Source organism: Nerophis ophidion, linkage group LG10 (assembly GCF_033978795.1).
Source record: "Nerophis ophidion isolate RoL-2023_Sa linkage group LG10, RoL_Noph_v1.0, whole genome shotgun sequence".
NCBI lineage: Eukaryota > Metazoa > Chordata > Actinopteri > Syngnathiformes > Syngnathidae > Nerophis > Nerophis ophidion.
Genome location: NC_084620.1, coordinates 6,030,104 through 6,043,024, shown reverse-complemented (window position 1 = coordinate 6,043,024; position 12,921 = coordinate 6,030,104). Strand labels below are relative to the sequence as shown.

At 42.6% G+C, this 12,921-nt stretch overlaps 1 protein-coding gene across 2 annotated transcripts in view; it reads left to right on the top strand.

Annotated features, from left to right (window-relative positions):
• The window catches only part of prrt4b (proline rich transmembrane protein 4b), a 91,892-nt gene that overhangs the window by 62,013 nt on the left and 16,958 nt on the right, over positions 1 to 12,921 (top strand). For both annotated transcript variants that reach the window (XM_061912183.1, XM_061912185.1), the window contains exon 3: positions 12,606 to 12,707. In XM_061912183.1, the coding sequence (XP_061768167.1) occupies positions 12,606 to 12,707 (102 nt within the window). The remainder of the gene's footprint in view (positions 1 to 12,605; positions 12,708 to 12,921) is intronic.

Sequence of the window (12,921 nt, the reverse complement as noted above, 5' to 3'; positions counted from 1 at the left end):
ACACCCCCCCTCCGCTATCCCTAACCCCCCAACCCCGCCCACCTCAACCTCCTCATAGTCTTTCTCAGGGACAGCATGGCCCAAATTTCAAGCTGCTGTTTTGAGGCATGTTAAAAAAAAATAATGCACTTTGTAACTTCAATCATTAATATGGCAGTGCCATGTTGCCGTTTTTTTCCATAACTTGTTACATTGTTTAATGCATCCAGCGGGGCATCACAACAAAATTAGGCATATTAATGTGTTAATTCCACGACTGTATATATCAGTATCGGTTGATATCGGAATCGGAAATTAAGAGTTGGACAATATCGGAATATCGGCAAAAAAGCCATTATCGGACATCTCTAATTATAACTAATAGATTAGATTAGATTAGATAGTACTTTGTTTATTCCGTCAGGAGAGTTCCTTCAGGAAAATTACAATTTTCAGCACAATCCCATTCAAGATCAGACAAACATTACAGGGAGACAGAACAGGATCGCTGACGGGTCTGCCGGCTTCCAGCGCCCATTACAAAAAAGATGACATACAGGTAAACAGGGGGGGGGAAAGAATAGAAGATTAAAATAAAATTTAAAAAAACGGTCTTAGCCTGGGCCCTGGAGTGGGGGTGCAGACTGAGGCCAAGGGAACAAAACAACAACTCATAGCCATACTAGTAATAAATATGAATAATTACAGAAAGAAAACATCAAAAGCTTCCTTATCGTCCGCTGTTTGCTATCTCGTGCAGACATTCTCCGCCTATGTTCTATAACGTTTTTTTGTTCATCTTCAACATGTGTTAAAAAACGAGTAAAACATCAATACAGTATTTTTCCCCGATTGTTGTTGCAATTATGTACTTTTTAAGATTCAAATTACAAGGACCTACTTTAAACACTGATTGCAAATTCCTAAAATCACAAGTTAGTTCAACATTATGGAGGAAAAACTAGCCTCAAAATATCGCAACTTTCTGAAAAAGCGTCTGCAAAATAAAGGCATTTTAGGCCTCGACAATCGTAAAAAAAGTCCAGCGAAATCCTCCAAGACACTGCTTGTTGAAGAAATGTGTCAAGTTAAAGTACCAATGATTGTCACACACACACACACACACACACACACACACACACACACACACACACACACACACACACACACACACACACTAGGTGTAGGGAAATTTGTCCTTTGCATATGACCCAGCCCCTTGTTCACCCCCTGGGAAGTGAGGGGAGCAGTGGGCAGCAACATTTATGGTGATTTAAAAGCCTACTGAAACCCACTACTACCGACCAAGCAGTCTGATAGTTTATACATCAATGATGAAATATTAACATTGCAACACATGCCAATACGGCCTTTTTAGTTTACTAAATTACAATTTTAAATTTCGCGCCGAAGTATCCTGCTTAAACTACAATGCGTGACGTCACGCATTGTAGAGGACATTTTGTTCCAGCACCGTTCCCAGCTATAAGTCGTCTGTTTTAATCACATAATTCCACAGTTTTCTGGACATCTGTGTTGCTGAATCTTTTGCAATTTGTTCAATGAATAATGGAGACGTCAAAGAAGAAACCTGTAGATGGGAAGCGGTGTATTGCGGCCGCCTTTAGCCGGTGTTTCATTGTTTACATTCCCGAAAGATGACAGTCAAGCTTTACTATGGAGCAGAGCGGTCAAGCGAACACGGTTGGATTGGACCACACACACAAAGTACAGTGTATTATGCAGCGATCATTTCGAAAGATCCTGTTTCGAAGAGGTTCCCTTGCGAAGGGCAGAGATGGGCATCGCCAACACCCGTCGACTGGTGCTGAAGAAAGGTGCGGGGCCGACCTTCAGGTCGTACAGGTACGACCATATAATCTCACTAAAACACTAGTAACAAAATAAGCAAATAATGGATTTTCCAGAATTATCCTAGTAAATGTGTCTAATAACATCTGAATTTCTCCCACTGTATAGTCTTTTTTTTTTTTTAGTCCTTCACTCTCACTTTCCTCATCCACAAATCTTTCATCCTCGCTCAAATTAATGGGGAAATCATCGCTTTCTCGGTCCAAATCGCTCTCGCTGCTGGTGGCCATGATTGTAAACAGTGTTCAGATGTGAGGAGCTCCACAACCCGTGACGTCACGCGCACATCGTCTGCTACTTCCGGTACAGGCAATGCTTTTTTATCAGCACCAAAAGTTGCGAACTTTATCGTCGATGTTCTCTACTAAATCCTTTCAGCAGAAATAATGCATTATTGCGAAATGATCAAGTATGACACATAGAACGGACCTGCTATCCCCGTTTAAATAACAACATCTCATTTCAGTAGGCCTTTAACCCCCAATTCCAACCCTTGATGCTGAGTGCCAAGCAGGGAGGTAATGGCTCCCATTTTTATAGTCCTTGTTATGACTCGGTCGGGGTTTGAACTCACAACCTACCGTTCTCAGGGCGGACACTCTAGCCCAGTTATGTCAAACATCAGGCCACCGAACAGGTTTTATCCGGCCCGCCGGATGAGTTTGCTAAGTATAAAAATGAGCCAGAATTTTTGAATGAAATAAACAGTTCTAAATGTGTCCACTAGATGTCACAATAGCAATTATTTGTATCCTTGTAGATTATGCTACAAAATAAACCACAATATGTTAGTGCACCAGTCGAGGAAAATTAGCAAATTACATGAATAACATCCTATAATTTTATTCTGGTATTATTTTTTTAATCTTGATAGATCGAAAATTTGAAGGTAGTTCACAACATTTTCTACCAGGAGGTGACATGTGAATTGTGAATTATATTTATATAGCGCTTTTCTCTAGTGACTCAAAGCGCTTTACACGGTGAAACCCAATATCTAAGTTACATTCAAACCAGTGTGGGTGGCACTGGGAGTAGGTGGGTAAAGTGTCTTGCCCAAGGACACAACGGCAGTGACTAGGATGACAGAAGCGGGAATCGAACCTGCAACCCTCAAGTTGCTGACACAGCCGCTCTACCAACCGAACTATGCCGGTTGGTAGAGCACATCTATCCATCCATTTTCTACTGTTTATTCCCTTTGGGGGTCGCTGGTGCCTATCTCAGCTACAATTGGGCGGAAGGCGGTGTACACCCTGGACAAGTCGCCACCTCATCGCAAGGCCAACACAAATAAAGTTCTTCCGAAGGACATACAAAAGTTATTTGTGTTCACATCTGAAGATGAGAACCACAGAAGGCCGTATGACTTTAAACATCCAAGAGCGCGAACAAATTTGAAACAAATGTGCTTGTCTGTTGTTGGTGTGAAAGCATGGAATTCTCTACACAAAGACTTAAAAAGCTGTAAGAATATCTTTGTATTTAAAAAGAGTTATAAAAAGAGAAAACTGAAATTATATCAAACTGAGTTTTGATTTAGATTGGACGTGTCATTGTGGAAAATGCTTAAAGGAAAATGGAAAAGTATGTTGGAGTTTGGGTGTTGGTGGAGGGAACAGTTATAAAGTCATCTAAAATACTGTCATTTGTGTTAAAAAAAAAAAAGGGGCAGATAAATATAAGAATATAATTCTTCCATCTGCTCCTTTCTGATCATGGAAATGTATAAGAAAAAAAACAAAACAATGAAAGTGTCAATTGTACGTGGCTTGTAAATATGCATTTTCATGAAAGGAATAAAAATAGATGATGATGATGATGAACATTATCACGTAATTTATTCAGAAAGTATAAATTACGACAAATAAAGACAGAATACTATTAACTGCAACATGTAAGTGTAAAAAAACATAATTTGTACATAGTCAGATTGTGCTTGTTCTATTTCTAACAAAGAAAACAATCTGTAGTCATCTTTATCTTTAGGTTATCGTGCCGTGATTTTACCCCTCCGGCCCACTTAGGAGTAGATTTTTCTCCACGTGGCCCCCGATCTAAAATGAGTTTGACACCCCTGCTCTAACCACTAGGCCAGTGAGTAGGTCCCCACTGTGTCTGTGCAGGGTCCAAGAGCAGACCTTGTTATTCATGTGAGGTCAGAGATTGGTCTTTAAAACTGCAAAGCTGATGAGTTTCTGAATCCAAGATGGAGGGCGTTGCTAACCATCTGATGATACAAGCACTCAGTGGGAGGTATAACCTGCTATGTCCCTGCCTGTGTTCCATGTGGTGACACACGGCGGAAAAGGGCCCAGGGAGGATGGGGAGCAAGGAGGGGGGGATGGCTGCCTTGGATCAGTATTCCAAGCGCACACTCAGCGAAACCAGCCGCTACTCCCCTGGGATCCGTGCGCTCGCCAGCCGCTGTTCGCCAATGCTGAACGTGCTCCCGTTGTTTCCCTCGCCTTTTTGTCAGCTTTGTGCGAAACACAAATCCCGACAACGATGCATTGAAGGCTGAGGTGTTTGGATAAGAAGCAGCTTAGGAATTGAGGGGAAAAGGTTGTATCACAGTGGTTGAAACGACCTTCATCACCGGCATTCTAATTGATCTGTGTCCTTGAAGGCCGAGGGACACTGACAACATCCAGTGACAACATCCCGAAAACCAACGTCTGGTGAGGGGCCAAATGATGCATTACGAAACACTACGTCCCTCAATGTGTGTCGCTTTAAAGGCCTACTGAAATGAGATGTTCTTATTTAAACGGGGATAGCAGGTCCATTCTATATGTCTATATGTCAAACATATAAAATTAAGGGACGGCGTGGCGCAGTGGGAGAGTGGCCGTGCGCAACCCGAGGGTCACTGGTTCAAATCCCACCTAGAACCAACCTCGTCACGTCCGTTGTGTCCTGAGCAAGACACTTCACCCTTGCTCCTGATGGGTGCTGGTTGGCGCCTTGCATGGCAGCTCCCTCCATCAGTGTGTGAATGTGTGTGTGAATGGGTAAATGTGGAAGTAGTGTCAAAGCGCTTTGAGTACCTTGAAGGTAGAAAAGCGCTATACAAGTACAACCCATTTAAACATGATCATTTCGCCATATTGCCATATTTTTGCTGAAAGGATTTAGTAGAGAACATCCACGATAAAGTTTGCAAATTTTGGGCGTTAATAGAATAGCCATGCCTTTACCAAAAGTATGTGCGCGAGACGTCACGAGTTGCAGGGCTCCACACATATTCACATTGTTTATAATGGGAGCCACCAGCAGTAAGAGCAACTCAGACCGAGAAAGCGACAATTTCCCCATTAATTTGAGCGAGGATGAAAGATTCGTGAATTAGGATATTGATAGCGAAGGACTAGGGGGAAAAAAAAAAAAAAAAAAAAAAAAAAGCGACGGCTCCGGGCGACGGCAGAGTAAGCATTTCAGATGTAATTAGACACATTTACTAGGATAATTCTGGAAGATCCCTTATCTGCTTATTGTTTTAGATTAGATTAGATAGTACTTTATTTATTCCATCAGGAGAGTGAATGCAAGCCATATTTGGTCAACAGCCATACAGGTCACACTGAGGGTGGCCGTATGAACAACTTTAACACTGTTACAAATATGCGCCACACTGCGAAACCACACCAAACAAGAATGACAAACACTTTTCGGGAGAACATCCGCACCGTAACACAACATAAACACAACAGAACAAATACCCAAAACCCTTGCAGCACTAACTCTTCCGGGACTCTACAATATACACCCCCCCTCCGCTATCCCTAACCCCCCAACCCCGCCCACCTCAACCTCCTCATAGTCTCTCTCAGGGAGAGCATGGCCCAAATTTCAAGCTGCTGTTTTGAGGCATGTTAAAAAAAAATAATGCACTTTGTAACTTCAATCATTAATATGGCAGTGCCATGTTGCCGTTTTTTTCCATAACTTGTTACATTGTTTAATGCATCCAGCGGGGCATCACAACAAAATTAGGCATATTAATGTGTTAATTCCACGACTGTATATATCAGTATCGGTTGATATCGGAATCGGAAATTAAGAGTTGGACAATATCGGAATATCGGCAAAAAAGCCATTATCGGACATCTCTAATTATAACTAATAGATTAGATTAGATTAGATAGTACTTTATTTATTCCGTCAGGAGAGTTCCTTCAGGAAAATTACAATTTTCAGCACAATCCCATTCAAGATCAGACAAACATTACAGGGAGACAGAACAGGATCGCTGACGGGTCTGCCGGCTTCCAGCGCCCCTTACAAAAAAGATGACATACAGGTAAACAGGGGGGGGGAGAAAAATAGAAGATTAAAATAAAATTTAAAAATCGGTCTTAGCCTAGGCCCTGGAGTGGGGGTGCAGACTGAGGCCAAGGGGAAGAAAAAATAAATAAATAAATAATAATAAATAAATAAACAACAACAACTCATAGCCATAGTACACATCCCTCCTCCATGTGTGTAAGAGGGAAACATCAAACATCAAAGAACACAGAGGACATTAAAGACATTAAAGCAGCAGATACAAGCAGACACTTCTACATACAGCTATGAATAAAAAGTAAAAGAAACATATCCACAGAATAGTGTTCTAGTGACATTTTAAAGATAGTAAAGACATACCTCGAGCTCGGATGGGTGCTGTGAACACGCAGTGTGTCAGAGAGAAGCCAAGCTCACAGCTGCCTTTTTTGACAGCTGCTGCAGGACGACGAATAATCCACTGATGTCTCCGGTATAATACATATCACAATTTCCCCATCCAAAAACATGCTGGTTGACGTAGAGAAAACATGTTCGCTTGACCGCTCCGCTTCACAACAAATAAAGAAACACCGGCTATGTCTCGGTGCTAAAGACAGCTGCAATCCACCGCTTTCCACCAACAGCATTCTTCTTTATAGTCTCCATTATTAAATGAACAAATTGCAACAGATTCAGCAACACAGATGTCCAAAATACTGTGTAATTATGCGGTTAAAGCGGACGACTTTTAGCTGCGAGTGGTGCAGCGCTAGTATTTCCTAACAGTCCGTGACGTCACGGGTTTTCAACAAGAAACTCGCGGGAAATTTAAAATTGCAATTCAGTAAACGAAACCGGCCGTATTGGCATGTGTTGCAATGTTAATATTTCATCATTGATATATAAACTATCAGACTGCGTGGTTGGTAGAAGTGGCTTTCAGTAGGCCTTTAAGAAAAAATGTCTCAGAGTTGACTGCCGTGCTCCAAACTGGGTCCATCAGAAAGCGCTCCTTCTGACTCACGAGGGACAGCTGCAATTTAAAGAAGTCTGATTGAGAGGTGTGCCGGTTTTCATCATTATTATCAGTCGATAAGGAACTAAAGAAAAAAGGGAAAAATTGGGGGATTTTGATCTTTTAGCGTAATGTTATTTTCCCGTCTACTTTCTGCACAGCTATACAGTGGGGCAAAAAAGTATTTAGTCAGCCACCGATTGTGCAAGTTCTCCCACTTAAAATGATGACAGAGGTCTGTAATTTTCATCATAGGTACACTTCAACTGTGAGAGACAGAATGTGAAAAAAAATCCAGGAATTCACATTGTAGGAATTTTTAAGAATTTATTTGTAAATTATGGTGGAAAATAAGTATTTGGTCAACCATTCAAAGCTCTCAGTGGTGGAAGGAGGTTTTGGATCAAAATCTCACGATACATGGCCCCATTCATTCTTTCCTTAACACGGATCAATCGTCCTGTCCCCTTAGCAGAAAAACAGCCCCAAAGCATGATGTTTCCACCCCCATGCTTCACAGTAGGTATGGTGTTCTTGGGATGCAACTCAGTATTCTTCTTCTTCCTCCAAACACTGTGAGTTGAGTTTATACCAAAAAGTTCTATTTTGGTTTCATCTGACCACATGACATTCTCCCAATCCTCTGCTGTATCATCCATGTATCCATTTTGGTATAAACTCAACTCGTCGTGTTTGGAGGAAGAAGAATCCTGAGTTGCACCTCAAGAACACCACACCTACTGTGAAGCATGGGGGTGGAAACATCATGCTTTGGGGCTGTTTTTCTGCTAAGGGGACAGGACGATTGATCTGTGTTAAGGAAAGAATGAATGGGGCCATGTATCGTGAGATTTTGAGCCAAAACCTCCTTCCACCAGTGAGAGCTTTGAATGGTTGACCAAATACTTATTTTCCACCATAATTTACAAATAAATTCTTTAAAATTCCTACAATGTGAATTCCTGGATTTTTTTTTTCACATTCTGTCTCTCACAGTTGAAGTGTACCTATGATGAAAATTACAGACCTCTGTCATCATTTTAAATGGGAGATCTTGCACAATCGGTGGCTGACTAAATACTTTTTTGCCCCACTGTATGTCAAAAATGATTATATTTGCAGGGCTTTTTTAATCCAGCAGATGACCACTATGAAACACTAACTGCAACAGTGCAGTGTCAATACAGCCACATTCACTGAAAACACGTTTACCCATCACTACCAGCGTCCTCTGCAATGGACGTTTGTGTTTTGCATAACAGGACTACCATAATATCCGAACTATAAGGCTCCACCCTGTGCTTTATCGGATGCTGCGGCTGATTTATGGATTTTTTTTCCGATATTCCAATACATTTAGCGCCGTCTCACCAGACCAATGAAAGTGTTCACATGAAATCAAAACACAGTCACACGATCATCCAGCTATTTAGCGCATTATGCCCTCATCCTCACGGAGAAGACACAAGAAATGCACAAGGCGCAGCCCCACACAGCCGAAGACCTGGCCATCAAAAAAGTTAACAGCTGCATGGAACGGAAATCTAACCCCCACTAATGGGCCTCAGAAGACCGGACTGCCACACGCAGAAGACATCAAGAGCCCAGAGCCGATCCAAATCAAGACTAAAGTCATGAGAGCGAAAACGAGACCTTAAAAAAAAAAAAAATAGCCGGATGAATCAACCTCGACGACCCATGTCTTTTGTTAAATTTGTGCCTGTGTCAATATTTCATGTTTATATTTCATAAAAATGGGACCCATTATCCCCCTGTTTGGCACTCAGCATCAAGGGTTGGAATTGGGGGTTAAATCACCAAAAATGACTCCCGGGCGCGGCACCACTGCTGCCCACTGCTCCCCTCACTTCCCAGGGGGTGATCAAGGGAATGGGTCAAATGCAGAGGACAAATTTCACCACACCAGTGTGTGTGACAATCATTGGTACTTTAATTTTAACTAGACACATTTCTTCAACAAGGAGTGCCTTGCAGGTTTTCGCTGGCCTTTTTTACTATAGTCGCAGCCTAAAATGCCTTAATTTTGCAGAATTTTTTTCAGAAAGTTGCGATGATTTGAACGCTAGTTTTTTCTCAATAATTTTGAACCAACTTGTGATTTTATGAATTGGCTATGAGTGTTTGAAGTGGCCCTTGTAATTTGAATCTTAAAAAGGACATAATTGCAACAAGAATTGGGAAAAAAAAATACTGTATTGATGTTGTACTCGTTTTTTTAATACATGTTGAAGATAAACAAAAAATGTAAATGAACATAGACAGAGAATGTCTGCACGAGATAGCAAACAGCGGACAATAAGTAAGCTTTTGCTGTTTTCTTTCTGCTATTATTAATATTTAGATTACAGCTGGTACAAAATGCGGCTGCTAGACTTTTGACAAGAACAAGAAAGTTTGATCACATTACGCCTGTACTGGCTCACCTGCACTGGCTTCCTGTGCACTTAAGATGTGACTTTAAGGTTTTACTACTTACGTATAAAATACTACACGGTCTAGCTCCATCCTATCTTGCCGATTGTATTGTACCATATGTCCCGGCAAGAAATCTGCGTTCAAAGGACTCCGGCTTATTAGTGATTCCTAGAACCCAAAAAAAGTCTGCGGGCTATAGAGCGTTTTCCGTTCGGGCTCCAGTACTCTGGAATGCCCTCCCGGTAACAGTTCGAGATGCTACCTCAGTAGAAGCATTTAAGTCTCACCTTAAAACTCATTTGTATACTCTAGCCTTTAAATACACCTCCTTTTTAGACCAGTTGATCTGCCGCTTCTTTTCTTTCTCCTATGTCCCCTCCTCCCTTGTGGAGGGGGTCCGGTCCGATGACCATGGATGAAGTACTGGCTGTCCAGAGTCGAGACCCAGGATGGACCGCTCGTCGGGACCCAGGATGGACCGCTCGCCTTTATCGGTTGGGGACGTCTCTACGCTGCTGATCCGCTTGAGATGGTTTCCTGTGGACGGGACTCTCGCTGCTGTCTTGGATCCGCTTGAACTGAACTCTCGCGGCTGTGTTGGAGCCACTATGGATTGAACTTTCACAGTATCATGTTAGACCCGCTCGACATCCATTGCTTTCGGTCCCCTAGAGGGGGGGGGGGGGGGGGGGGGGGTTGCCCACATCTGAGGTCCTCTCCAAGGTTTCTCATAGTCAGCATTGTCACTGGCGTCCCACTGGATGTGAATTCTCTCTGCCCACTGGGTGTGAGTTTTTCTTGCCCTTTTGTGGGTTCTTCCGAGGATGTTGTAGTCGTAATGATTTGTGCAGTCCTTTGAGACATTTGTGATTTGGGGCTATATAAATAAACATTGATTGATTGATTGATAATACTATTAGTTATAATTGGAGAAGTCTGATAATGGCTTTTCTGCTGATATCTGATATTCCGATATTAATTACCGATTCCGATATCAACCGATACCGATATATACAGTCGTGGAATTAACACATTATTATGCCCAAAGTTGTTGTGTTGCCCCGCTGGATGCATTAAACAATGTAACAAGGTTTGTGCGTACACCTGCGGCTTATAGATGTGTGTGGCCAACAAATGTACATTTCCATCAATCCATTTTCTACTGCTTGTCCCTTTTGATTTGTCTAAATATTAGGTGAGTGTGCTTTACATTTAGGTGTGCTCCATTGAAATGACGGTACTTTGTTTTGAAAGGTGTAACTCTAACAAAAATTCGGTCCATTTTGTCCACTAAAGACGCTGAGATCATTATCCATGCGTTTGTTACGTCTCGTCTCGACTACTGTAACGTATTATTTTCGGGTCTCCCCATGTCTAGCATTAAAAGATTACAGTTGGTACAAAATGCGGCTGCTAGACTTTTGACAAGAACAAGAAAGTTTGATCACATTACGCCTGTACTGGCTCACCTGCACTGGCTTCCTGTGCACTTAAGATGTGACTTTAAGGTTTTACTACTTACGTATAAAATACTACACGGTCTAGCTCCATCCTATCTTGCCGATTGTATTGTACCATATGTCCCGGCAAGAAATCTGCGTTCAAAGGACTCCGGCTTGTTAGTGATTCCTAGAGCCCAAAAAAAGTCTGCGGGCTATAGAGCGTTTTCCGTTCGGGCTCCAGTACTCTGGAATGCCCTCCCGGTAACAGTTCGAGATGCCACCTCAGTAGAAGCATTTAAGTCTCACCTTAAAACTCATTTGTATACTCTAGCCTTTAAATACACCTCCTTTTTAGACCAGTTGATCTGCCGCTTCTTTTCTTTCTCCTATGTCCCCCCCTCCCTTGTGGAGGGGGTCCGGTCCGATGACCATGGATGAAGTACTGGCTGTCCAGAGTCGAGACCCAGGATGGACCGCTCGTCGGGACCCAGGATGGACCGCTCGCCTTTATCGGTTGGGGACGTCTCTACGCTGCTGATCCGCTTGAGATGGTTTCCTGTGGACGGGACTCTCGCTGCTGTCTTGGATCCGCTTGAACTGAACTCTCGCGGCTGTGTTGGAGCCACTATGGATTGAACTTTCACAGTATCATGTTAGACCCGCTCGACATCCATTGCTTTCGGTCCCCTAGAGGGGGGGGGGGGGGGGTTGCCCACATCTGAGGTCCTCTCCAAGGTTTCTCATAGTCAGCATTGTCACTGGCGTCCCACTGGATGTGAATTCTCTCTGCCCACTGGGTGTGAGTTTTCCTTGCCCTTTTGTGGGTTCTTCCGAGGATGTTGTAGTCGTAATGATTTGTGCAGTCCTTTGAGACATTTGTGATTTGGGGCTATATAAATAAACATTGATTGATTGATTGATAATACTATTAGTTATAATTGGGGAAGTCTGATAATGGCTTTTCTGCTGATATCTGATATTCCGATATTAATTACCGATTCCGATATCAACCGATACCGATATATACAGTCGTGGAATTAACACATTATTATGCCCAAAGTTGTTGTGTTGCCCCGCTGGATGCATTAAACAATGTAACAAGGTTTGTGTGTACACCTGCGGCTTATAGATGTGTGTGGCCAACAAATGTACATTTCCATCAATCCATTTTCTACTGCTTGTCCCTTTTGATTTGTCTAAATATTAGGTGAGTGTGCTTTACATTTAGGTGTGCTCCATTGAAATGACGGTACTTTGTTTTGAAAGGTGTAACTCTAACAAAAGAAACATTCTCAGGAGGGTTTAAGTTTAAGAATGTCGAGACGTTTACATGACCTCGATACGATCAGGAAATCGGCCGGTCTTGCTTCTCCAACTGGAAGATTCAATAAGCGCACAACCGTGTCAAAATGTCAACGCGATCAGACGGCAGAGACGCAGACCACAGCGCCATGAATGACTCGCTTCAGCGAAAAGGACGACCCGTTTGACAGAACTGGGTTAAGATATATAGTTGCTTCCGCTTTCTCTGTCGCAGCCCTGTGCTGTTTTGTCATTTCGCTTTGAAGCTTAAACCGCTCGTGTCTTCACAGCTAAAGCGGATCGTGCGGATGAGGAAGGTGCTGCGAACGCTGATGGCCGCACGGCGGATGATTCGGCGCCAAAGCTGACAACATCGTCGCCGGTGAAAACAGGTGAGCTAAGTTTCTTCAAAGTCCTGTCCTTTTAACTGCATGTGTCGTAAGGAGCAAGCTCGCCAATTGCTTCCATAAAGACGTATAAACGCTCCATCGCATATATAATCAGCGTCAAATATCCTTTATATGACAGAATTTAAACAAACATACGGCAAAAATGCTCGTCTAAGATACTCTATCACTGGTTCTCAACCTTTTTTCAGTAATGTAC